Raw genomic sequence first — 24,175 nt, forward strand, 5'->3', positions numbered from 1 at the left:
ATGGCCCCCAAACTCATCACCCTCCTGTGTCTGGGTAAGTCCTGGAAGGGAAAGGAGGACATGGTTAGGATGGAAAATGCTCTCTTGAAGACCTGGCCTCTCCACAACCCGGGTCTGGTGGTGGGAGGCCAGGTCCCTCTGAATCCAGGCTGAGCTGACAAACCCAGTTACAAGGAGGGCAGGATTCACATGAAGACAAGATATTTCTCTCTCTCTTTTTTTTTTTTTTTTTTTTTTTTGCCCAGGATTCTGCCTGAACCAGAAGATCTGCACACATGTGGGTGAGTCCTATCTCAGTCCTAGGATGCTGTGTTGGCAAAACACAAATGATTCTCCAGGCAGGGAGGGTGGACACAAAGTCAGGCTGATGCAGATGACATGGGGAGGGCTTTGCAGTGAGCACTGGGAACACAGGAAGGGAGTCCTCTGGAGACCCCAGGCTCCATTTTGTTCTAGAAACCCTCCATAGGCAGCCCCTCAGGCTCATCCAATCTCCTGAAGGAGCCTGTGATGCTCAGAATCCAGCGTGTCTAGGGGTGCGTAGGAGTACTCTCTGTCAGGAGGCAGGGACCCGTGCCGGGCACTTGTGTTGGGAATTGTTAAATGAGTTGATATGTTTTTTGTATTGCTTGAATCTGGTAGATTTCCTCCTTCTCCTCCATGCACAGATTTCTGTTGTAGACAAGAACTAGGAGCAACTTGGCTCAATATTGTATCATCGTGCTTAGTAGAATTCTGTTCTGGGGAGACCTTCCATGTCCACTCTGGGGTGGCTGTGTCCCTGGCCTGTGACCAGGTATCCCAGGGCATCAGGGGACTCCATGTTACAGGGCAAACCAGAACAATGTAAAGAAGGAAATGCCCCCAAGGACAGTGGGAGACGGGGGGCTCCACATTTCCCTCTCTGTGCCTCCTTATCTTCCAGGTGCTCAGGACAAGTTCTCCCTGTCAGCCTGGCCGAGCCCTGTGGTTCCCCTAGGAGGACGTGTGACTCTCTCCTGTCATTCCCGTCTTCGGTTTGTCATATGGACAATATTCCAAACAACTGGGACCCGAAGCCGTAAGTTGCACATTGGCCTTTCCAACAACATCACCATCAGCCCTGTGACCCCAGGACACGCAGGGACCTACAAATGTGTTGGAATTTACAAGCATACCTCAAAGTGGTCAGCTGAGAGCAACTCCCTGAAGATCATTGTCACAGGTAGGAGAAGTCCAGCCCACCCCATGTCCAGCCGGTGTCCAAATGGACCTGCCCAGAGTCCACGCCCAATGAAGCCAGAGAGTCGTTTTGGGATTCCTAGTCATGCACTAACCATGTACACAGAAGCCATCCTGGGAATTTAAAGAGAGGGCATTTCCTGTGAGGAATCAGGTACCCAGGTGGAGGAGGAGGGAGGAAGCCGAGCAGCGGGAGAATCTGCCTGGGGAGTAGCAGACTCAGGGTGCTGGTACAAACTGCAGCAGGGTGGATCCAGGCAGGAGCCATGTTGCCTGACTCCAGCACCAGTGTTTCCCCCAGGGAAGTTGTTACCCCGCCTTGAAGGAGCCAGAGCCTTGGGGAAGTGACAATTCCCTCGGGAGATGAGTCCAGTGGCTCAGTGGGACACGGATTGGGAAATGCACCCATTCCTCTCCTCCTCCTTCTCAGTCTCCTGACACTCATCCCTTCTCTCTCATGGATGTGCGGAGTGTCTCACGGAGAGTTAGAAACTCATCCTGTGGAGTCGCCCCTGCCCATCCTATAAAGCAGGGAAGGGAGAGTGTGGAGTTATTAATATTTTATATATATATGTAAATATACACATAAACAGGGAGAGAGACAGTAGAGTTTTCTGGAAGAGAAAGATAGAGATCTGTGCCTTGAACCATGAGTCAAGGAAGGATTTCAGAGAAAGCATCAAGAATTAGGATTTGCACGGTTGGTTCTGTGTTAATAATGCAAAATCAGTTTTTGTTGTTGTTAACTTCTTGAAGCATGGGAGAAAAATTTAAGAACTAGAAAATAGTTCTCAATTTGCAAGTCATTAATTTGTAACTTTGAAAATGACAGAATAAACATTTCAGTTTTGCTGTACAAGCATTTTACAACATTGACAATGCATGTATTTTAATTTGGCAGTCTCATATTCAAGGAGCTCAGAAGGAACAGAGAAGAGGTTGGGTCTTTCCACCAAGAGAGCAGGGAAAGCAGGTCGGGGTGAGGCAGGGAGATCCAGGCTACAAAAGCTCCTGGAGGATCTGAATGGAGATTGGGACTGTAAGGGGCTGCCCAGCAAAGGAGTTTACCGTGTCCTTCTGCCTAAATAGGGAAAAGGAGTCACTTCCACCCTCCCCAACAAGTAGTCACGTCTAACCTCTTGGGTTTTGGGGCAAAATCAGTTGTTCGCTGCAGTGTGAGCCTGTGAGGTTTCTTCTGATCCTCCAGAGATTCTTGTATTTTTCAACACACAGAATTGAAAAATAGTGAGGCTCATAACCTCACAGTCCCATGCCAGGGAACCCAAGTCCAGCAGTGTGTTTTCTGAAGGTTCTCAAAGCACAGACTAATTCCCATTTTCCAGGAGAACCCCACACTTCATATGGTTTCAAGCCAGACAATGGGGATCCGCGCAGAGAGAACATGCACGCACACCAACAGGAAGGACGCGGGCAGGCTTTGGGGGTGACGAGGGACAGCTTCACCCTGAGGTCTCAGGCAAGGGGTGAGGAAGGAGACTCTTGTAAACTCCTCTGTCTCTGCTCTCAGGCTTGTTCACAAAACCTGCCATCTCCGCGCACCCAAGCTCCCTGGTGCACGCGGGAACCAGGGTGAGTCTGCGCTGTCACTCAGAACTGGCCTTTGATGAATTTATCTTATACAAAGAGGGGCGCATACAGTATTCCCAGCAGCTTGACCAGGGGATGGAGGCTGGGATCCATTACGTCGAGGCTGTCTTTTCCATGGGTCCTGTAACGCCTGCCCATGCAGGAGCCTACAGGTGCTGTGGTTGTTTCAGTCACTCTAGCTATGAGTGGTCGGCTCCCAGTGACCCCCTGGACATTGTGATCACAGGTGAGTGTGGCTGGACCATCCGTGGTCTGTTGGTGCCGTGGGAGCTTCATGTAATGAGGTTGTTAATCAAACCTCAGTAGAGGAAGAGAAATAAAGGAAGAGAGGGACTGTGAGGAAGTGCTCAGCAAAGGGGTTTAACACGTCTTACTGCTTAAAGAGGCAGGAGGGGTCACTTTCACCCTCCCCAACAAGTAGTCACGTCTAACTCCTTGGGCTTGGGGGTACAGCCAGTTGTTCCCTGCAGTGGGAGCCTGTGAGGTTCCTTCTGATCCTCCCAAGTTTCTTATATTTTTCAACACACACAATTGAAAAATAGTGAGACTCATAACCCCGTAGTCCCATGTCAGGGAACCCAAGGCCAGCACTGTTTTCTGAAGGTTCTCAAAGCACAGAGTAATTCCCATTTTCCAGGAGAACCCCACATCTCATATGGCTTCTAGGGGCGGTAAGCCACAGGGACTCAGTCAAAAGCAATGGAGAATCAATAAAAAGCGGAGGAAGTAAAAAGACACAGACACAGGCTGACTCAGGACCCTAGAGATGAACATGAGATTGACAGAGGCACCAGCCGACATTTGGAATCTGCTGCCAAGATAAGAACAGCGAGGCCGGGCGCTGTGGCTCACGCCTGTAATCCCAGCACTTTGGGAGGCTGAGGTGGGTGGATCACGAGGTCAGGAGTTCACCAACATGGTGAAACCCTGTCTCTACTAAAAATACAAAAATTAGCTGGGCATGGTGGTTTGTGCCTGTAATCCCAGCTACTCGGGAGGCTGAGGCAGGAGAATCACTTGAACCCGGGATACTGAGGTTGCAGTGAGCCGAGATTGCGCTACTGCACTCCAGCCTAGGAGACAAGAGTGAAACTCTATCTCAAAGGAAAAAAAAATAGAGGGAGAGAGATTACTTTGTTTGTACACTCAGGAGTGTGTTCTAAAATCAGCCTCTTTTTCTCCTAGGAAAATACAAAAAGCCTTTTCTCTCCACTCAGGTGGACCCCATGATAAGGCTGGGAGAGAAGTTGACCTTCTTCTGCAGCTCTGAAATCTCATTTGACTGGTACCATCTGTTGAGAGACGGGGTTGCTCATGGACAGTGGCTCAGTGGAGGGCAGAGACACAGTGGAGCGTTCCAGGCCAACTTTTCTGTGGGCCCCGCAACGCCAGTCCCTGGCGGGACCTATAGATGCTATGGTTCTTTCAATGACTCTCCCTATGAGTGGTCAGCCCCCAGTGACCCACTACACCTTTACGTCACAGGTGAGGAGCCCATGCCTGCTGCGTGCTCTGGTGCCCACTGGATCACAGAGCCACACCTGAGGGGCTTCCCGCTGGGCACACAGGGGTATTGGGTATTCTGGATAAAATGAAACAGTGGCAAATACACACAGGAAAAAAGAAGCTGAGCGTGATGGGGCTGTCAGGGTGTAGGGTGGTAAATGGGGCAGCTCCATACCCTCCGCCACCTCCTGTGTGAAGAAAGAGGTCAGGACAAACACAGCGGGAGGTGAGGCCAGATGTAATTTGTGGAGATCAGAGGTTGCCTCAGCCCCTCACCCTTTTCCATTTCTCCAAAGCCTCTCCTGACCCCTCACCACAGAGAGATCTCCCTGCTGGGTAACGTGGAGATTTATCATCCCGATGGGAGACAATGTCTGTTGATATCACCATGCATCTCCTTATCACCTTCCCATCTCAGGGAAGGAATTGTCCCCCAGAGATTCCAGGGAAGAGACCACAGGACCCCCATTAGTCTTTAGGTGGATGACAGAGTAGGGGGTGTGCAGGGACCAACCCTCCAAAGAAAATGGTGCTAATGCTCGGGAGGCTGAGGCAGGAGAATCGCTTGAACTCGGGAGGCGGAGGTTGCAGTGAGACAAGATGGCGCCACTGCACTCCAGCCTGGGCGACAGAGCGAGACTCCATCTCAAAAAAAAAAAAAAAACAAAAACAACGAAAGAAAATGGTCCTACTTTAATGGGGCAATCAATGACGCTTGCTCACCCCTTCTCTGCCTTTTTTTTTTCCTAGGAAACACTAAGAGTACTCCTCTGTCACTCATGGAATCCACCCCTGAGTCTGGTAAGCAAATAACTCTTATCCTAGTGTCTGAGTCCCTGGGGAGATGGAAGGCTCCTGTGTGAGTGAAAGCTGTGCCACCTCCCAGCTCCATGACACTGGGCTAGGCAGCCCCTCCCAGGTCCCCACATTCCCCATCCACATCTGAGACTGTGGTCAGTGCGGGGATCTGTAAGGCCTTTCAGCCTCAGATGCTCTGGGACTGAGGCCTCATCCACAGGGGAGGAAGAGGTCAGAGTCACCTGACCCTTGCTGAAAAGCAATGCTTCTCATTCCTCCAGGGAGGTCTGTGAACATGAAAACGCCGGAAGATGAGAAGGATTTAAAAGACCATATTAGATATTCATTGTCTATCTTTTTTTGTTGTTGTTTTTTTGAGACAGAGTCTCACTCTGTCACCCAGGCTGGAGTGCGGTGGCACAATCTCAGCTCACTGCAACGTCTGCCTCCTGAGTTCAAGCAATTTTCCTGCCTCAGCCTCTTGAGTAGCTGGGATTACAGGTGCACGCCACCACACCCAGCTAATTTTTGTATTTTTAATAGAGTCGGGGTTTCGCCATGTTGACCAGGCTGGTCTCAAACTCCTGACCTCAAGTGATCCGTCCGCCTCGGCCTCCCAAAGTGCTGGGATTACAGAAGTGAGCCACTGCACCTAGCCTTATTGTCCATCTTCTAATGTCCTATGACATATTCAACAGTTCCTGTGTTCAAGTTATCATATTCCAGTGGTGTGTGCAGGGAGGAGAAAAATTATGATGAATAAACGAGTGAACTGATTTATTCAGATTCATTAATTTTGTATTCATTAAGATAGAGTCATGTGACACAGAAAGCTTAAGTGGCCATTTTTGTTTTTTTTTTTTTTTGAGACACATTCTTGCTCTGTTGCCCAGGCTGGAGTGCAATGGTGTGATCTTGGCTCACTGCAACCTCTGCCTCCTGGGTTCAAGCGATTCTTCTGCCTCAGCCTCCTGACTAGCTGGGATTACAGGGGCCCACCACCACGCCTGGCTAATTTTTGTATTTTTAGTAGAGACAGCGTTTCATCATGTTGGCCAGGCTGGTCTTGAACTCCTGACTTCAGGTGATCCACCCACCTTGGCCTCCTAAAGTGCTGGGATTACAGGCATGAGCCACTGTGCCCGGCTGAAGATAAAGGTTTTAGTCAGAAACGTGTCATGATCCACATTCTATTTTAGAGATAGCAATCAGCCAATGTGAATAGTGTTTATTGCAGGGAGGCAGGAGTGGAAGCCAGGAGCCTGGTGGGGTTGTGACATCCTTGTAGAGGACACTCATGGCAGCTTAGATATGCCGGGAGTGGAGAAGGAGTTGAGCAGGTGGATTCAGGAGAGGCTCAGAGCTGGACTCACTAAGAGGGAGAGTTCAGAACCTCGTTTCAGTATTCCTCAGTGCATGACCTGGGGCATGCTCATTTCTCTCTGATCCTCTGTTTCCATTGATGGCAACTCACACTTGGGCTATCAGAGAAGGAGCAACTCAGCAGAGAGCCTTATGGTGGAACGAGACATAGTCCTTGAAAGAGAAAAGATTATAATCAGACACTTGGGCTCAATGGATGGCTCTGCTAGTTATGGTCACTAACCTTGGGAAGCATCCATTTTCTTTCTTTTCTTTTTTCTTTTGTTTTCTTCTTTTTGTTTGAGACAGAGTCTCTCTGTGTCGCCCCGGCTGGAGTGCAGTGGTAAGAAACTGGCTTGCTGCAATGTCCCAGTTTCAAGTGATTCTCCTGCCTCAGCCTCCCAAGTAGCTGGGATTACAGGCGCCTGCCACCACGCCCGGCTAATTTTTGTATTTTTAGTAGAGACAGGTTTCACTATGTTGGTCAGGCTGGTCTCGAACTCCTGAACTCCAGTGATCAGCCTGCCTCCACCTCCCAAAGTGCTGGGATTACAGGCATGAGCTATGGCACCTGGCCAAGGCATCCAAGTTCTTGGATAGAATATTGGGCTAATGATGCCTTCCTCCTTATGGAAAAAAAAAAGTAGGAAAGAGAAGAAAGAAAAGCTTCCCAAGTTGAATGTCTAGAAGTAGCAGACATGTCTAGAATTGAGCCCAAGAGTACGGCTGGCTATAGTCTTTTCTCTTTTAAGGACTATATCATGGATGAGAGAGTGAGGATGAGATGTGTCCACACATGTGGAAGTCCTCCCACCACCTGTCAGCATGGGTCCTGGTACGGAGGATGTGCTCCTATGTGACATAGCCTGTGCCCCCTCCACTTTTTCTCTCCTGAATCCTCCACCCACCTGCTCTTACTCATCACTCAGAAAAGCACCAGCATTCTTTGGAGCAAGTTCAATTCTCAGAAACCGGCATGAGAGTCATCCTCTGGCCACCTCTATCTCCATTCTCAGAAAGTGCATTTATCCTGGGCTGAGGAGGGACGGGGAAACGGTGTTCAGCTATGGTACATGCAAAGGGTTTCCTTTGTCATGCAAAAACAAACTGTCTTGTCTCATGAGGAAGTGGGACAGGAGGCACACTGGAGCCTGGTAGGCCTGGGTTCAGACCTCCATGTCTCTCCTTTTTTTTTTTTTTTTTTTTGAGATGGAGTCTTGCTCTGTCACCTAGCCTGTGTGCAGTCTTGGCTCACTACAACCTCTGCCTCCTGGGTTCAAGCGATTCTCCTGCCTCAGCCTTCTGAGTAGCTGGGATCACAGGCGTGTACCACCACGCCTGGCTAATTTTTGTATTTTTAGTAGAGACGGAGTTTTGCCATGTTGGCCAGGCTGGTCTCTAACTCCTGACTTCAGGTGAACTGCCCTTCTCGGCCTCCTAGAGTGCTGGGATTACAGGTGTGAACCACCATGCCAAGACTCCGCATCTCTCTTACCGGCCCTTTGATTTGGACACATGTCTTCACGTCTCTTGGAATATTTTGCAAGTGATGGAAAATGGAGAAAGTAACTGTTCGAGTGTAGGGATCTTGGAAGAGCTTCAGATAAAGCATGTTGTGCATTCAGTATGTATTGGCACAAAACAGGCAACCAGTCAATGAGAGGGTTTATCATTTGCTTCTTGACAGACACACATCATCCTCAAGGACAGTCCAGCAACCTGAATATCCTCATTGGACTCTCAGTAGCCATCATCTCCATTGGCGTTTGCCTCTCTGCTTTTATTGGTTTCTGGTGTTACATAAAATATTGTAAGTCTCAGGGAGGGGAGGACAGTATCATGTGAGCACCACGGGGATGTGACTGGGGCACGGTGGGGGCTGTTCAGGTCCTGTGGGTTGATCTGTGTTTCCGTTGAGGTTCTTTTCTTTCTTTTTTTTTTTTTTTTTGAGATGGAATCTTGCTCTGTCACCCAGGCTGGAGTGCAGTGGTGTGATCTCGGCTCACTGCAAGCTCTGCCTCCCGGGTTCACGCCATTCTTCCACCTCAGCCTCCTGATTAGCTGGGACTACAGGCGCCCACCACCACGCCCAGCTAATTTTTTGTATTTTTAGTAGAGACGGAATTTCACCATGTTAGCCAGGATGGTCTTGATCTCCTGACCTCATGATCCGCCTGCCTCGGCCTCCCAAAGTGCTGGGATTACAGGCATGAGCCACTGCGCCCGGCCTCCGTTGAGGTTTTTGATGGAGAAACCCTGCTCTTTCCCTTCACTGACCAATCACCCCAACCCCTCTCCTACCTCCACCTCACCTCTGGGGAGGCCACTGACCTGCAGGAGATGGTCCATGAGAGAGGCAGAAGGATGGGGGCCATCGATGGGAGCGGTCCTGGGGCAGTCAAGATTGCCCTGGGGTTGCTGATGGGTGGTTCTCTGAATTTAGTGGGGGAGGCTGGATCACGCTGCAGCCTCAGGCACGCCCTTGCCTTGTTTTGGTATTGCCACCTCTGATGTGAAGAGCTGGAAGACTTTCTTTTTCACCCCACAGACACCACCATGGCAAACACAGAGCCCATGGAAGGCCAACGGACGGATGAAGAGGTGAGTTCTCCCAGCCGAAACCATCACCACAGCTTCATCCCCTCACATTCCCAGTGCCCCCACCTTCAGTTACTAAATATGCTCCTCTTTTCACCTTCATCCTCTCAGGAACCTGCCACAGAAGAGACACAGAAGATCATATATGCCCAGTTAAACCACCAGGCCCTTTCACAGACAGGATTCACTCCCGCCTCCCCGTGTCCCCACTACCTCTCGGAGGATCCCAGTATCTACGTCACCGTCCACCAAGCCCAGGCTGAGGCCAGAGCTGCCCCCAGTCTTTGGCACAAAGGGCATTAATACGCAAGGACCTGGATCTATTCCTAGGAGGATTTTTTTTCCATGGACATTCTTCCTCCTTCTGGTACCATCTTGACACCTCCAAGCTGGCAACAGTAGTGTCTGAATGCTTGTGGGGTTATCTTAAAATTCCAGCGCTGCTGAACAGACAACTAGCCATTCTACGATTCTATTTTGAGCATCCAGCCATTTAAGGTGATTTGACTATACCCACATACTCATCCTGGATATCTCATTAATATTATCTGAATTATTCTGAAACTCTACAGACATGCTTCTAGAAAGCCGATGTATATGTTCAGTCAGTTTAATCTCTAAATTACTCAATAAGGTTTTTTTAAATTTTTTAAAAAAGTTTTGGGGTACATGTGCAGGATGTGCAGGTTTGTTACATAGGTAAACGTGTGCCATGGTGGTTTGCTGCATCTATCAACCTCTCACCTAGGTATTAAGTCCAGCAGGCATTAGCTGTCTTCCCTAATGCTCTCCGTACCCCCTGCCCTCCTCTGACAGGCCCCAGTGAGCGTGTTCCCCTCCCTATGTCCATGTATTCTCATTGTTCAGCTCCCACTTATGAGTGAAAACATGTGGTGTCTGGTTTTCTGTTCCTGCATTAGTTTGCTGAGGTTAATGTCTTCCAGCTTCATTCATGTCTCTGCAAATGATATGATCTCATTCCTTTTTATGACTGCATAGTATTCCGTGGTGTATATGTACAACATTTTCTTTATCCAGTCTATCATTGATGGGCATTTGGGTTGATTCCATGTCTTTGCTGTTACTCAATAAAATTTTGCAGAGACGAAGTGTATTCTATATCTGAGTCATCTAATATGGTAGCCACTAGCCAAATATGGCTTTTTAACTTAGAATTAGAATAGATCAAATTCCATGAAGTTTAAAATTCAGTTCCTCAGCCACATGGCCACAATTGAGTTCTCAGAGCCGCATGTGGCTGCTGGCTGTGGGAGAGAATAGCATGAATACAAAATGTTTTCCTTGTCAGAGGAAGTTCTAGCTGTTCTAGATTAAAGGTGCAAATTTGAAGATGCAGAGCCTATTTTCTCATGCAGTGCAGGCTCTTGGAAGAGACCTAATGTAACAAAACGATAATATTTAACATCAATGGTGAGATGTCTTTATCTTACTAAATGTGGGGAGCAAGCAGAATTCTCTCATGGAGTGTCTTATCACCTCTTATCCTCATGCAAATTTCTGCCATAGAGATTTTCTCCCAAACTTTGAGAAGGTCACCTCTGTCAGGCCTCTGAGCCCAAGCTAAGCCATCATATCCCCTGTGACCTGCGTGTATACATCCAGATGGCCTGAAGCGACTGAAGATCCACAAAAGAAGTGAAACTAGCCTTAACTGATGACATTCCACCATGGTGATTTGTTCCTGCCCCACCCTAACTGATAGGATATATTCTCTCCCCACCCAAGAAGGTACTTTGTAATATTCCTCGCCCCCCCCTTACCCCCCACCCCCCTGCCCCCCTTGCCCGCCGTAAGAAGGTACTTTGTAATATTCTCCCCCCAACTTTAGAAGGTACTTTGTAATATTCTCCCCTCCCCTTAAGAAGGTACTTTGAGGACGAGCGCAGTGGCTCATGCCTGTAATCCCAGAACTTTGGGGGGCCGAGGCGGGCGGGTCATGAGGTCAGGAGATCGAGACCATCCCGGCTAACATGGTGAAACCCCGTCTCTACTAAAAAAATACAAAACAATTAGACGGGCGTGGTGGTGGGCGCCTGTAGTCCCAGCCACTCGGGAGGCTGAGGCAGGAGAATGGCGTGAACCCGGGAGGCAGAGCTTGCAGTGAGCCGAGATCACGCCACTGCATTCCAGCCTGGGTGATAGAGCAAGACTCCGTCTCAAAAAAAAAAAAAAAAAAAAAGAAGGTACTTTGTAATATTTCTTCCCCCTGCCACCCCACCCCACCCTTAAGAAGGTACTTTGTAATATCCTCCCTCACCCCGCCACCACCCCCACGCCCTTAAGAAGGTACTTTGTAATATTCTTCCCGCCGTTGAGAATGTACTTTGTACGCCCATCTCAAACCTATAAGAACTAATGATAATCCCACCACCCTTTGCTGACTTTCTTTTCGTACTCAGCCCACCTGCACCCAGGTGAAATAAACAGCCTTGTTGCTCACATAAAGCCTGTTTGGTGGTCTCTTCACATGAACGCTCATGACAACCTCCTATTTGCACCTTTTCTTGTCCCCTGGTTTCACATGGAGAGAAAGCACACATCCATTCTCTGCACAGAACATGCTCTGGAAGCTGCTTTCTGATGACCTCTTCCTCTGAGCCTTTATTCTGTTTCTTTCTACTTGAATTGGCACCTACCCAGAGCAATTCACAAACTGCTGCCTGCAAAGAGCTGTTGTTAGCTCATGGAATTGTCACATGCTGTTTCTTCACCTGGTAATTATCTCCATTTCTTGAGCATCTCAGTGCAGACATCCACCTTCATACACAAGTCTTTATCTCATAGGCTAAGTGAGGAGGTTGATTGACTCACAGTGTCTGTGCCCAATAGGCTGAGTTTTTATGGCCTGATCCCCACTGGTCTTTCATGGGTGGACTGTGAGTTTTTATTGTTGTTGTTGTTGTTGTTGCCAGGCTGGAGTGCAGTGGCGTGACCTCGGCTCACTGCAATCTCTGCCTCCCAGGTTCAAGAGATTCTCTTGCCTCAGGCTCCCGAGTAGCTGGGACTACAAGTGCGTACCACCACGCCCATCTAATTTTTGCATTTTTAGTAGAGACGGGGTTTCACCATGTTGGCCAGGATGGGACTGTGAGATTTTTGAGGCAGGACTGAGTCTGATTAACCTCTGGGACTCAAGCAACCCTCCAAGGATCCTGCCCATAGGAGGAGGTATCAGCAACTCAGGTCTGGTAAGTGATGAGGACACCCAACCCTTCCAGGGAGCAGAGCATGGAGCAAACATCAGAGATCCTCTAATGTTACCCAGAAATAGTTTCTCTGTCTTCCTGGGCCAAAGGGAGGATCATGCTTCCTCCACTGTCTGGGATATGTGGGCTAAGAGACAAATGCTGGTTAGTGGATATGAGGGTGAATGGCAGGCACACTCCCAGCCTGGCTATTTGCATGACAGCCCTACCCTTACTATTGCGTATTCTACAGCTAGGTTGGTCCTGCAGCAATCTCGTTTTGATAAGCAGGGTAAAAGTGAAAGACCAAAACCTGTCTTCTTTCTGAGCCTCTGCACACAGGATGGTTATGCCATAGAGTCAACTGATGCTAAAGGGAAACTATGTGAGCCAGAAATGATTTTATTTTTGCTTCCACAACATAAACTATCTTCTAAAAAATAACAGAAAGTGAGTGGTTTTTTTTCTTTTTCTTTTTTTTTCTAGAGTCTCTCTCTGTCACCCAGGCTAGAGTACAGTGACACGATCTCAGCTCACTGCAACCTCCACCTCCTGGGTTCAAGCGATTCTCCTGCCTCAGCCTCTGGAGTAACTGAGATTACAGGCACCCACCACCACACCTGGCCACTTTTTGTATTTTTAGTAGAGATGGGGTTTCACCATGTTGGTCATGCTGGTCTTGAACTCCTGACCTTGTGATCTGCCTGCCTTGGCCTCCCAAAATGCTGGGATTACAGGCATGAGCCACCACGCCCAGCCCGTTTTATCACACACCAGGGCCTGTTCGGGGGTTGGGGGCTAGGGGAGGGATAGCATTAGGACAAATATCTAATGTAGATGACGGGTTGATGGGTGCAGCAAACCACCATGGCACGTGTATACCTATGTAACAAACTCGCACGTTCTGCACATGTATCCCAGAACTTAAAGTATAATAATAAAAGAAAGAATTGGCAAAACAAACAAACAAACAAACAAAAAACATTTTTTAAGGCTTAGTCACCTGTATGATACCAACCAGGCTGGTCTCAACTGTGGGGCAACTGGGGTTGTTGAACCAGGTGAACTGCAGGTGCTCCCTGCACAACCCCTGCATACTTGGCGTCTTTATACATGTCTGTCCATCCAGGGATGGTGCAGTTGGTATTTGTCCTCCAGTCGAGGGCACTGACAACCTTGGGGCAGCAGCACCAATCAGCTTCTGTCGCATCACGTAAGAGCCACACGTGGAGATCCGAGTGCACATGCATCTCACGTGTTTCCCAGAACAGCCTCAGCGCCTTTCCCCGAGCAGCCCCTTGAACATTCATCTGGCAGAGGAGTCTCTGGTTCTGTTTCTGGATTGTGGACATGGGTGCAGGTGAATCACTTCTGAGGACAGATGAGTCTCCTGTTCTGTTTCTGGTCACCACGCTGCTCTGTGATCCAGGGAGTCTCTGTCAGCGTCTCTTCTGCTGGGTCCAGTCTGGAGCATCAGGGATTCAGAGCACGACAGAGGTGACTGTGGGCAAGGTGCACCCGAGGACTTCCCTGCCACAGGGACACGCAGAGCATTTCCCACCCTGAGACGCGGCCACTCAAGACCATCAAGTCACGGGTGGAGGACTGTGATGCAGCCAAGCTCCTGTCACCCCCAGGACTTGTCTCACTGAGCAGAAGCCGGTAACACACCAGGGAAGAGGTCCTTGCCCACGGGGTGGCTGTTGACGGAATCTTTCTGTTCTGCGTTCTCTCATCATGGATGTGGGTCCCTTTGATGCCTCTGTCTTCACTCAGGGCCCCAGGAAGATTCACTCCCCCAGACTCTCTGACTCTCTGCTTCCTGGGAAATGATTACATTCTGAGCTTTGGCGAATTCCCGCATCACTGCTCCTTGGCTCCCTCACTGCTACCTGGACAGGCAGAAAAATTAACATCCCCGGCCAGTGCCTAGGCCCTGAAGTGAGGGGATACATGAGCCGTGTGCAGACTCCCGGTCCCTGGAATGTGTGTAGGGGGTTCCCTGTCCACCACAGCTTAAACACAAAATGAACATTTTGATTGGAAAAGGGTAGATGGAAGGAACAAGACCTAAATGTGGAGCGTAGTCTGGAGCCTTCTGTGGGGCAGAACAGCACTCGTGTGCAATAACGGTTCAGCTTCCATGGTGCAATGAGCCACAGCCACTCCTCTCAGCTGAAAAGGACAGACGTGCAGGGGAACGGGATGAGCCACAGCCACGCCTCTCAGCTGAAAAGGACAGATGCACAAGACAGATGTGCAGTGGAACGGGAAGTCAGAATGACCATCCCTGCGGCCGTTATGAGGAGCTGTTCCCTAGGTCTCTACAATGAAAGCTCCTGAAAACAGTCAATGTAGATTTGCACACTGAGGACAGCACCTCTATTCCCAGCTACCCGGAGCCAGGTCCTAATTCTTGCTTATCCACCAACTCAGTAAATATAAGTCACGATGGCTGCTTTTATTTTTTGTTGAACTTTTTGTGGTTCATTAGCTTGCACTATTTTTTTTTAAAAAAGAAAACGAGTTGATATTTTTAACTTTTAAAAATATCATGACGATGGCCGGGTGCGGTGGCTCACGCCTGTAATCCCAGCACTTTGGGAGGCCAAGGTGGGTGGATCATGAGGTTAGGAGATCGAGACCATCCTGGCTAACACAGTGAAACTCCATCTCTACTAAAAATACAAAAAAATTAGCCGGGTGTGGTGGTGGGCACCTGTAGCCCCAGCAACCTGGGAGGCCGAGACAGGAGAATGGCGTGAACCTGGAAGGCAGAGCTTGCAGTGAGCCGAGATCGCGCCACTGCACTCCAGCCTGGGCGACAGAGCGAGACTCCGTCTCAAAAAAAAAAAAAAAAAATTATATATGTATATATATAATCACGATTTTTCCATTTTTTTCCTTTCCCATTCTCTGACTTAAAAATTTGAGCATCCAAACCGTAATTTCCTGTGCAAGAATGACGAAGTTCCTAATTTGAGTCTGCTTAGATACCTGAGCTTGGTCTCAGGCCCACCACGCGCTGTGAAATCATCCCAGGTTACATGATGTGCCTCTTCGCAACTCTGAGTGATGCTAAGCTTTAGGGAAGTGTGCACAAATCTAGGACTTCAGTAATGTTTAATCATCAGAGGCAGATTTGGGAACATTTTGTTTGTTTGTTTGTTTTTTGAGATGGAGTCTCGCTCTGTCGCCCAGGCTGGAGTGCGGTGGCGCAGTCTGGGCTCACTGCAAGCTCCGCCTCCTGGGTTCACGCCATTCTCCTGCTTCAGCCTCCCGAGTAGCTGGGACTACAGGCAACTGCCACCAAGCCCGGCTAATTTTTTGTATTTTTTTAGTAGAGATGGGGTTTCACCGTGTTAGCCAGGATGGTCTCGATCTCCTGACCTCATGATCCGCTCGCCTCGGGCTCCCAAAGTGCTGGGATTACAGGCGTGAGCCACCAGATTTGGGAACATTTTGTAATGGCAGTGTGTCCTCAAATACCTTGCCTACAGTGAGTTATATTTTTAGAAATTACAGTGCCCATTACACACACACAGCTGTTCCTTCTCTGCACTCACAGGAAACCCACAGAGACCCCTCCACAAACACCTCTGTATCTGCATTAAAGTGTAAAACCACATGAAAGCTGAGCTTGCTATTTACTAGTTGTGCATGGAGTTGAGTTTGTGTGCGTGTGTGTGTGTGTGTCTTCTAGATACAGTCAGGTTCAACGGCATTATGCTAAATACTTGCCACTTTAATGAATAATCATCCTCTTGGGGTTTCTCCGGGTCATTTGAATATGGAGACCCACTTCTTCAGTATCTCTCCTAAGAATAACCTTTTAACAGGTTCTTAACATCGTCAGCAAAAATATTTTCAACAGATGTTCTCAAAAGCGCCTTAGACTCTGAAGACCTAAAAGAGATATAATACATTGTTTCAGAGCTGCTGGGGAGATCCTCGGCAAACCTACTTTATACCATAAAGGGTCTCAAAAATAGCTCATTTTCCCATAAGCCGTGAGAGATGATGAGATGGGAAGTCCGGAGGAGAGTCTGAGGTGTCTGTGAGGAGCCGCCTCCTCCAGTTTCAGGTCATTGTTCCCTCCAGGCGTGTCTAGGAAGCCCTCCCTCCTGACCCCCAAGGGCCCTGCGTGGACTGACCCTCCAGTGTGGCTCTGATGTCGGCTACCACAGATTCGCTGTGTACTAGGAGGGGGCACGTGACTTCCTCCAGCGCCCTGGCCAGCAGCCCGAGGCTGGGCTCTCCCAGGCCAACTTCCTCCTGGGCCCTGTGAGCTGCTCCCAAGGGGGCCAATACAGATGCTACGTATGGTGCACACAACCTCTCCTCCGAGTGCTCGGCCCCCAGTGACCCCCTGGACATCCTCATCGCAGGTTGGAGCCCAGTGGGTTCAGACAAGTTCCCAAATTCTGTGCAGAGCTGTGTGTGCGTTTGTAGGGGTGTTTCTGTGTGTGCTTGTGTGTGTGTGTTTGTATGTGTTTGGGTGTGTATATCTGTGCATGTTTGTATTTTTGTGTCTGTGTATATTTGTGTGTTTTTGTCTGTACGTGTTTGAATTTGTGTGTGTGTTTTTGTTACTCTCTCTGTAGTTGTATTTGCATGCATGTAAGTGTGTGTATGTGGGGAGGTGTGTGTGTGTAGGTGTGTGTGTGTGAGTTTGAGCGTTTCTGTGTGGGTTTATTTGTACTCATATGAGTGTGTGTGAGTAGATGTATGTGTGAGTGTTGTGTGTGTATGTGTGTGAGATTGTATGAGTGTGTGTGCATGTTGTGTGTGCGTGTGTGTCTGAGATTGTGTGTGCGTGTGTGTGTGCATGTGAGACTGTATGAGTGTTTGTATGTTGTGTGTGCGTGTGTGAGATTGTGTGTGAGTGTGCATGTGTGTATGTGAGTGTGTGAGATTGTATGAGTGTGTGTGCGTGTGTGTGTATGTGAGTGTGTGTGAGATTGTGTGTATGAGTGTGCATTGCGTGTGTGTATGTGTGTGTGCATGCGTGTGTGTAGACGGCATAGCACAGATGGTCACGAGAGGTGCCTGGTTCTTCCGCCATGTCACCGTGTTCTTGGGGAAACGCTGAGTCAAGGGCTCTCCGACAGCCAGGAGAAGCACCTGAGATTCTGTAAAACCCTGCCCACCCCTCTCTGCCCAGGGCCAGGCAGCCTGGGCTGTGACAGGGCCAAGACCCTTGGATACACCCCCAGACTGCCTGGAAAAATGATGTCCAGTGGCGGGAAGAGACAGACAAGGCTGACTCCACCTCATCCTGGGTGCTAGTGACGTAGCACCCTGCAGCTTTAGCCTTTTAAAGGACATTCTGGTCCTGCGGAGGACGGGACGGCCCTACGCAGGACCACGGACCCTCTGCTCTCCCCTCACCGCAAACCTGCACCCTGTCCCTCAGAGTCAGGACGTGGGTGGGTGGGCATCTCTCAGTAGAGCCTGAGCTGCAGACGTGGACACAGCAGAGTCAGGAGCATCATCAAACTGACGACCAGAATGAGTGACCCAGGCAAAAGTCTCAATCAATGGAGGCTTATTATTATTATTTTTTTATTATTATTATTATTTTTATTATTATTAGAGACGGAGTTTTGGTGTTGTTGCCCAGGCTGGAGTGTAACGGCACGATCTTGGCTCACTGCAACCACCGCCTCCCGGGTTCAAGTGATTCTCCTGCCTCAGCCTCCCAAGTAGCTGGGATTACAGGCACCCGCCACCACGCCCTCCTAATTTTGTATTTTACTAGAAATGAGGTTTCTCCATGTTGGTCAGGCTGGTCTGGAACTCCCAACCTCACGTGATCCGCCTGCCTCGGCCTCCCAAAGTGCTAGGATTACAAACGTGAGCCACCGCGCCCGGCCTCAATGGAGGCTTTATTAAGCCAGCTTTAAGGCACAGCCGGGAAAAATGCAAGCCACAGACACATCTGTGTCTCCTTTTTCCAAAGAGGCTTTCCGAAGATTTATTCTTTACTCATTTCCTTAAAGAAAGACAGGCATGGAGGCCGAGGGGCAGGTAGGTGGTGAGGTGAATGGTTCCAGTTACTGCCCAGTAAATCTACCTTTTACCTAAGATGAGGTGCATGTTTGAAGAGAAAAGGGGAATAAAGGAAAAATCAATTATGCAGACGTCTCTGGGTAGGTGGAGGAATGGCTGATCTCATCTTGTCTTTGTTCTGCACCTGGGAAGATAAGCTTGTAATGGACATTATCAGTGTGGAATAAAACAGACCTGAGTTTTAGCTAGACTTAGATTGCAGACCTGGACGCCAGCAAGGAATTTCCTTATGAATGACGTGTGGGGGCCTCGGTGGATGCCTGGGGCCTCTTCCCGTGGGGGATCTGGCTGATGCCAAATGCCAGCAACCGCTGTCCAACTGGAAGAGGGTGCTTCTGACTCAGCCTCCAGGCTGACCTCCCCTTTTACATTAGGAACCTGGGAGTCCTGAGGTTTTGTTCTATTTTTCCTTTACAAAATGTTTGGCCAGACACAGTGGCTCACGCCTGTAATCCCAGCACTTTGGGAGGTCAAGGCGGGTGGATCACCTGAGATCAGGAGTTCAAGACCAGCCTGGCCAACATGGCAAAACCCCGTCCCTACTAAAAACACAAAAATTAGTTAGGTGTGGTGGCTCATGCGTGTAATCCCAGCACTTTGGGAGGTGAGGTGGGCAGATCTCCTGAGGTCAGGAGTTCAAGACCAGCCTGGCCAACATGGTGAAACCCCATCTCTACTAAAAATACAAAAATTACCTGGGCTTGTTGGCGGGCACCTGTGATCCCAGGTACTCGGGAGGCTGAGGCAGGAGAATCGCTTGAACCTGAGAGGCGGGGGTTGCAGTGAGCCGAGATTGTGCCAATGCTCTCTAGCCTGGGCAGCAGAACAAGAGTCTGTCTCAGATAAAAAAAACAAAACAAAACAAAAAACCCCAAAACGTTATGAGCACCCATTATCCTGAATCTTCTTAGCGGATCCTCACAGCACCCCTTAGACGTGGGGAGCAACCCAGCTTTTAAAGTTGAGATCATTGAGCCTCCACCCACTGAGATTGCACTCCCAGACTCAGCCTTCTGTGAAGGGTTGTGATTACGATTCCAGCGCAGCCATGCACCTGGCTCCAAAGCCTGCACGGCCACAGCTGCAACATTCCCCTGCCCTGGCCACGTTTATAGACAGCGCTGCAGGTGAAGAGCGCCTATAGCCGGGGCAGAACCCCTGTTGGGGCAGGGGCACTGTTGCTCCATCAGAGTTCACCAACAGCAGCACCATGGACGCACTCTCCTTGCTGAAGTCCAGCCGTGTTCGTGGGCAGACGCTTCTCAGCTTGTGTGAGCCCTGAGCTTCCTGAGGTGGTTGTTTTGGAGCATTTAGTCCAGCTTCTCCCTTGTTCCTGGGGAATGGTTTACCCCATGCCCCAACTCTGTCATTCTAGAAGTTAGAAGTTTCTACTTCACACAGTTTAAAAAAATTCTCTAAATATATAAACACAATGACCCAATTTTTCTGGCAAAAACAAACAAGCAAACACACCCACAAGCATCTTTCCAGACATGTGAGCAAAATCTGCAATTACACGCTCTTCACGTGTTTGGGCACTATAACCTTCTTCATTTCTGGCAGGTCCTTGGTCCTGTGTTTCTCTGGGGGGTGTCTTTCCAGCAGCCTCTCCTTATGATGTCCTGGGACTCCTGTATCCACTTCTCTTTCAGTAACCTTGTAACTCAGCTTAGGAATCAGAGTGGTCATTTTAATGTCTAACAAGCATTTTTTTTTTAAATTTTTGAAAAGGTTTAATCACAAGTTAAAGAGTTGCTTAGTCAAATACATAATTGTATTGTAGATCCATCCATCCTCTCCTGGCAGATAATTTATCTCAACTAAATTGTACCAATAAATCCATCTACAGGTCTCATGGAACTTAGCTGGAAAACAGGAAAAATCATGGAATCTGACAATGTCAAATATTGCAGAGTTTGTGAATCGAGTCATTGACTTATCTATCTGCCTACCTATTTACCTGTATTCCTATGGATCTGTTCATCAGTTAATCTCTATCTGAAGGGGCCACAGGGAATGCCAACAGCCACCCAGAGCTGGAAAGGGCAAGGGAGGGTTCTCCCCGAGAGCCTCCAGAGACAGCGCTGGCCCTGGCCCTGCCATCACCTTGATTTTTAGCTTTGCAACTCTGAGAGAATAAATTTATGTTGTCTTAAGCCACCCAATAATAATTTGTTATGACAGCCTAGAAAACTAATTGCTCATCTCCCCCAACCCCCACCCCCTCTCTCTCTGAATTCATACTTATGTAGTGTGTGTGTGTTTCTATATACACAGGTGCCATGAATTTTGTTTGTTTGTTTGAGAGACGGAACTGAGTTTTAGTCATAGCTAAAGTGTGGTTTCAGATAAAACACCACCAGCTGGTATTTGCATGCCCTATTCTCTTCTAGAAATGCCGAAGTTTCTAGTTAACTGGTTTTATTTGTCAGGAGAAGTAAGGGAATTGCAAATATTCAGCCTACAAACATTAGGTGGAGGACACATTTCATTTTTGTTCTGCAAAGAGGATCATGATGTTAACAAAATTTATGTATTAGTTTGACAAGAGAACATTGCATTAGGAGATATACCTAATGTTAAATGATGAGTTAATGGGTGCAGCTCACCAACATGGCACATGTATGCATATGTAACAAACCGCTTGCACGTTGTGCACATGTACCCTAAAACTTAAAGTATATATATATTAAAAAAAGCGCCTCCTAATTATTCCTTGGCCTATTGCTTCTTGGTATTTTAAATTTAATTATACTTTAGTAATTTATGTATAAGCGAAGAAGTAGTTTATTAGTGTTGAAAACAGATGTATATAGAGAAATCCTTCTTTTGATCCACAAGATAATTTTATAAAATATTTTTATAGCCAGAATTTTCATATATTGGTCTTCGCTAATCCTGTTGCATTCCAGTGTTGTAGGTAATTTTTGGTGCAGCTGCAGAAGAAGACTTTGCAAGAAATTTGCCTGACTTTAGAAAGTACAAGTGGACTACTTGCTTCTTTTGTCCTGGAAAGTTCATAACTATTTGGGCATTTCTGATTCTCAGGTCCTTCCATCCACACATTTCATTCTATGCAACAAGGTTTTACATACCTCCCAAGAAACTTATTTTGACATAGAAATATTTAACTATTTTGTGCTATAACTCAAGTTGTCTTGCTGCTGGTAACAAGATGTGGGTGCAAAAATATTTTGAATTTATTATGCTACAAATAATATGTGATATTAATGCACTTATAAATTAATTTGTTAGAGTAACTTTGTATACTGTAAATAGGACATTTACCACTCAGAAAAAGGCTGCACAACACGTTAAACAAATAGCATGATTTAGTACAAATGAATCTGGGAATAGTCTTTCAAATGAATCGCAATCAAGAATCCTACACTGAGTACAACACAGTGCTTTTAACTGGTGCTTCATATTCTTTTTGTTTCCAATGAAGGTGAATATATTTGGTTGTCTTAATTAAAAGCTTAAGTGTATTTGGTTCTAACTTATATTTAATGGATTAATTTTAGTTAATTGATTTTATGAAGACACTTGAAAGGTGAACTGAAGTGTTTAGTGCAGATATAAAGCTAGTTAAGTCATTGGAAACATTAACTTGGCTTTTATTGTTATTTCTCAGCCTGGAATTCTCTGAAGCATCTGATAATATTGACACTCTGAACTGCTTCATCATTACTCTTTTTTTTTTTTTTTTGAGGTGGAGTCTCGCTTTGTCAGAGTGCAGTGGTGTGATCTCAGCTCACTGCAACCTCCACCTCCTGGGTTCAAGCAGTTCTCTGCCTCAGCCTCCTGAGTAGTTGGGATTACAGGCACCTGCCACCATGCCTGACTAATTTTTGTATTTTTAGCAGAGATGGGGTTTCACTGTCTTGGCCAGGCTGGTCTTGAACTCCTGACCTCGTGATCTACCCGCCTCGGCCTCCCAAAGTGCTGGGATTACAGGCGTGAGCCACCGCACCCAGCCCTGATCATTACTCTTAACCAGTCATCAAGATAATAATGTCGGGAGGATGGTCTATATTATTATACATTTTTCATTTTTCTTCTATTTCTATCTCAAGATTTCTTCGGGAAGCTTGCCGTTAATGTTCATTTTTTTTAAACATATGCTCCACCTTTGAGCCAGTATTGCCGATTGAACTTCGCTTTACTAAGAAATTCTTCACCAAAAGCTCATCTGTAAAACTGCCCAGTGGGAGTTTAGCACTTTTCCTGACTTATGAACATTGCCAACTTGGTAGTGCCAAGAGATTTCAAAATTTTCACCCCAGAATACCAAGGTCAGGACATCTCTCCTACTTGCAGAAAATATGAGCTGAACTGGACCTGATCTAGCCTTGAACAGAGATATGCATGTGAATCTAGAGGGTCTTCCCTGAGACCATGGACCAGCAACATCTCCCTTACTGCCTCTCACTTTGTATGGGGATCCTCAGATTGTAACAATGAATTCAGCACTGGGTCTTGGACAGTTCCACCCTGGGATGCCCAGATCTAAATCCAGCTATTGGCCTGTGAATGCGACATAAAATACGGTATTTATGGCCAGGCACAGTGGCTCACGCCTGTGATCCCAGCACTTTGGGAGGCTGAGGCGGGTGGATCACTTGAGGTCAGGAGTTTGAGACCAGCCTGGCCAACATGGCCAAACCTGATCTCTACTAAACATACAAAATTTAGCTGGGCATGGTGACATGTGCCTGTAGTCCCAGCTACTTGGGAGGCTGAGGCAGGAGAATGGCGTGAACCCGGGAGGCGGAGCTTGCAGTGAGCCGAGATCGAGTCACTGCACTCATTCCAGCCTGGGTGACAGAGCAAGACTACATCAAAACAAACAAACAAACAAAAAAACAACCAAGTCTTTTACAAGTTCGAAGCTATTTCTTACGGAGTTGTTATTTGTAAAACCATGACTGTAACCCACCTGACTTGGATCAAAGAGAAACGGAATCAATCCCAAGGCGTCCCCTCAATAGGGCACTGGGTAGCTGTGGATGTCATCGGGAAGTTCTCCTGACAGGTGACCCTCTGGGACACATAGCTATGTGGGGAGTTAGAAAAGAAAAAGATGACACTCAGGACATTATTAGTCATTAGCTTTCTTTGAGAAATAGTCAGAGAGAACTAGTATATTGTTACACTTTTGTGTGTGTGTGTTTGTATTTTACATTTTAAAAATGAAAGGATACATGAAAACCTTTAAAACTGGGTGCACTCAGCTACTGGGGAGGCTGAGGCAGGACAATGGCTTAAAGCCAGGAGGCGGAGGTTGCATTGAGCCGAGATTGCGCCATTGCACTCCAGTCTGGGTGACAGAGCGAGACTCCGTTTCAACAAAAATAAAAACGAAACCAAAATGACAACAAAAATAAAAACAAAAACAAAACGACAACAAAAACCACAACAAAACACTGGGTCCTTGTGAGGGAGAGAGAAAACAGCAGAGGAGATGGGGTGAAGCTGGACTAACATTGTGCTTTGTTTGTTGTTTCAGTTTGGAAATAGACATATATTTTCTTGAACAGGTGTAGTGCCAAAATATTTTCACATACAATTTATAAACCTAAAGACAAAACCTAAGTAAAAAGAGTAATGAAACTAAACTTACACCAAATTAAGATTTTACTAAACAAAGGTGAATTATTTCCACTGAATTTTAAGCAAAATTATTTAACTATATGTTTTATAAGTAATACATATTATACAGCATTTTATATTATAGATTTTTAATGTTTTAAAATAATCAAATATATGATATATAATATATTGATATATAATTATTACTGTAA

The 24,175-nt window shown here is 47.3% G+C and overlaps 1 protein-coding gene across 1 annotated transcript; it reads left to right on the forward strand.

Moving 5' to 3' along the window:
• On the forward strand, positions 1–9,396 carry LOC100432983 (putative killer cell immunoglobulin-like receptor-like protein KIR3DX1). Its single transcript, XM_009233102.4, has 9 exons — positions 1–34; positions 246–281; positions 926–1,204; positions 2,750–3,055; positions 4,015–4,314; positions 5,086–5,136; positions 8,183–8,305; positions 9,044–9,096; positions 9,205–9,396. Exons 1-9 carry the CDS (start codon positions 1–3, stop codon positions 9,394–9,396), a joined length of 1,374 nt encoding a protein of 457 aa, XP_009231377.4.
• The last annotated feature ends 14,779 nt before the right edge of the window (positions 9,397–24,175 follow it).

This window comes from Pongo abelii, chromosome 20 (assembly GCF_028885655.2).
Source record: "Pongo abelii isolate AG06213 chromosome 20, NHGRI_mPonAbe1-v2.0_pri, whole genome shotgun sequence".
Lineage (NCBI taxonomy): Eukaryota > Metazoa > Chordata > Mammalia > Primates > Hominidae > Pongo > Pongo abelii.

Excerpts from the sequence above, each read along its gene's own strand:
- LOC100432983 (XM_009233102.4), top strand. The coding sequence starts at position 1 with ATGGCCCCCAAACTCATCACCCTCCTGTGTCTGG. Across the intron at positions 1,205-2,749 it reads CCTGAAGATCATTGTCACAG|GCTTGTTCACAAAACCTGCC; the intron begins GTAGGAGAAGTC and ends CTCTGCTCTCAG. Across the intron at positions 4,315-5,085 it reads ACTACACCTTTACGTCACAG|GAAACACTAAGAGTACTCCT; the intron begins GTGAGGAGCCCA and ends TTTTTTTCCTAG.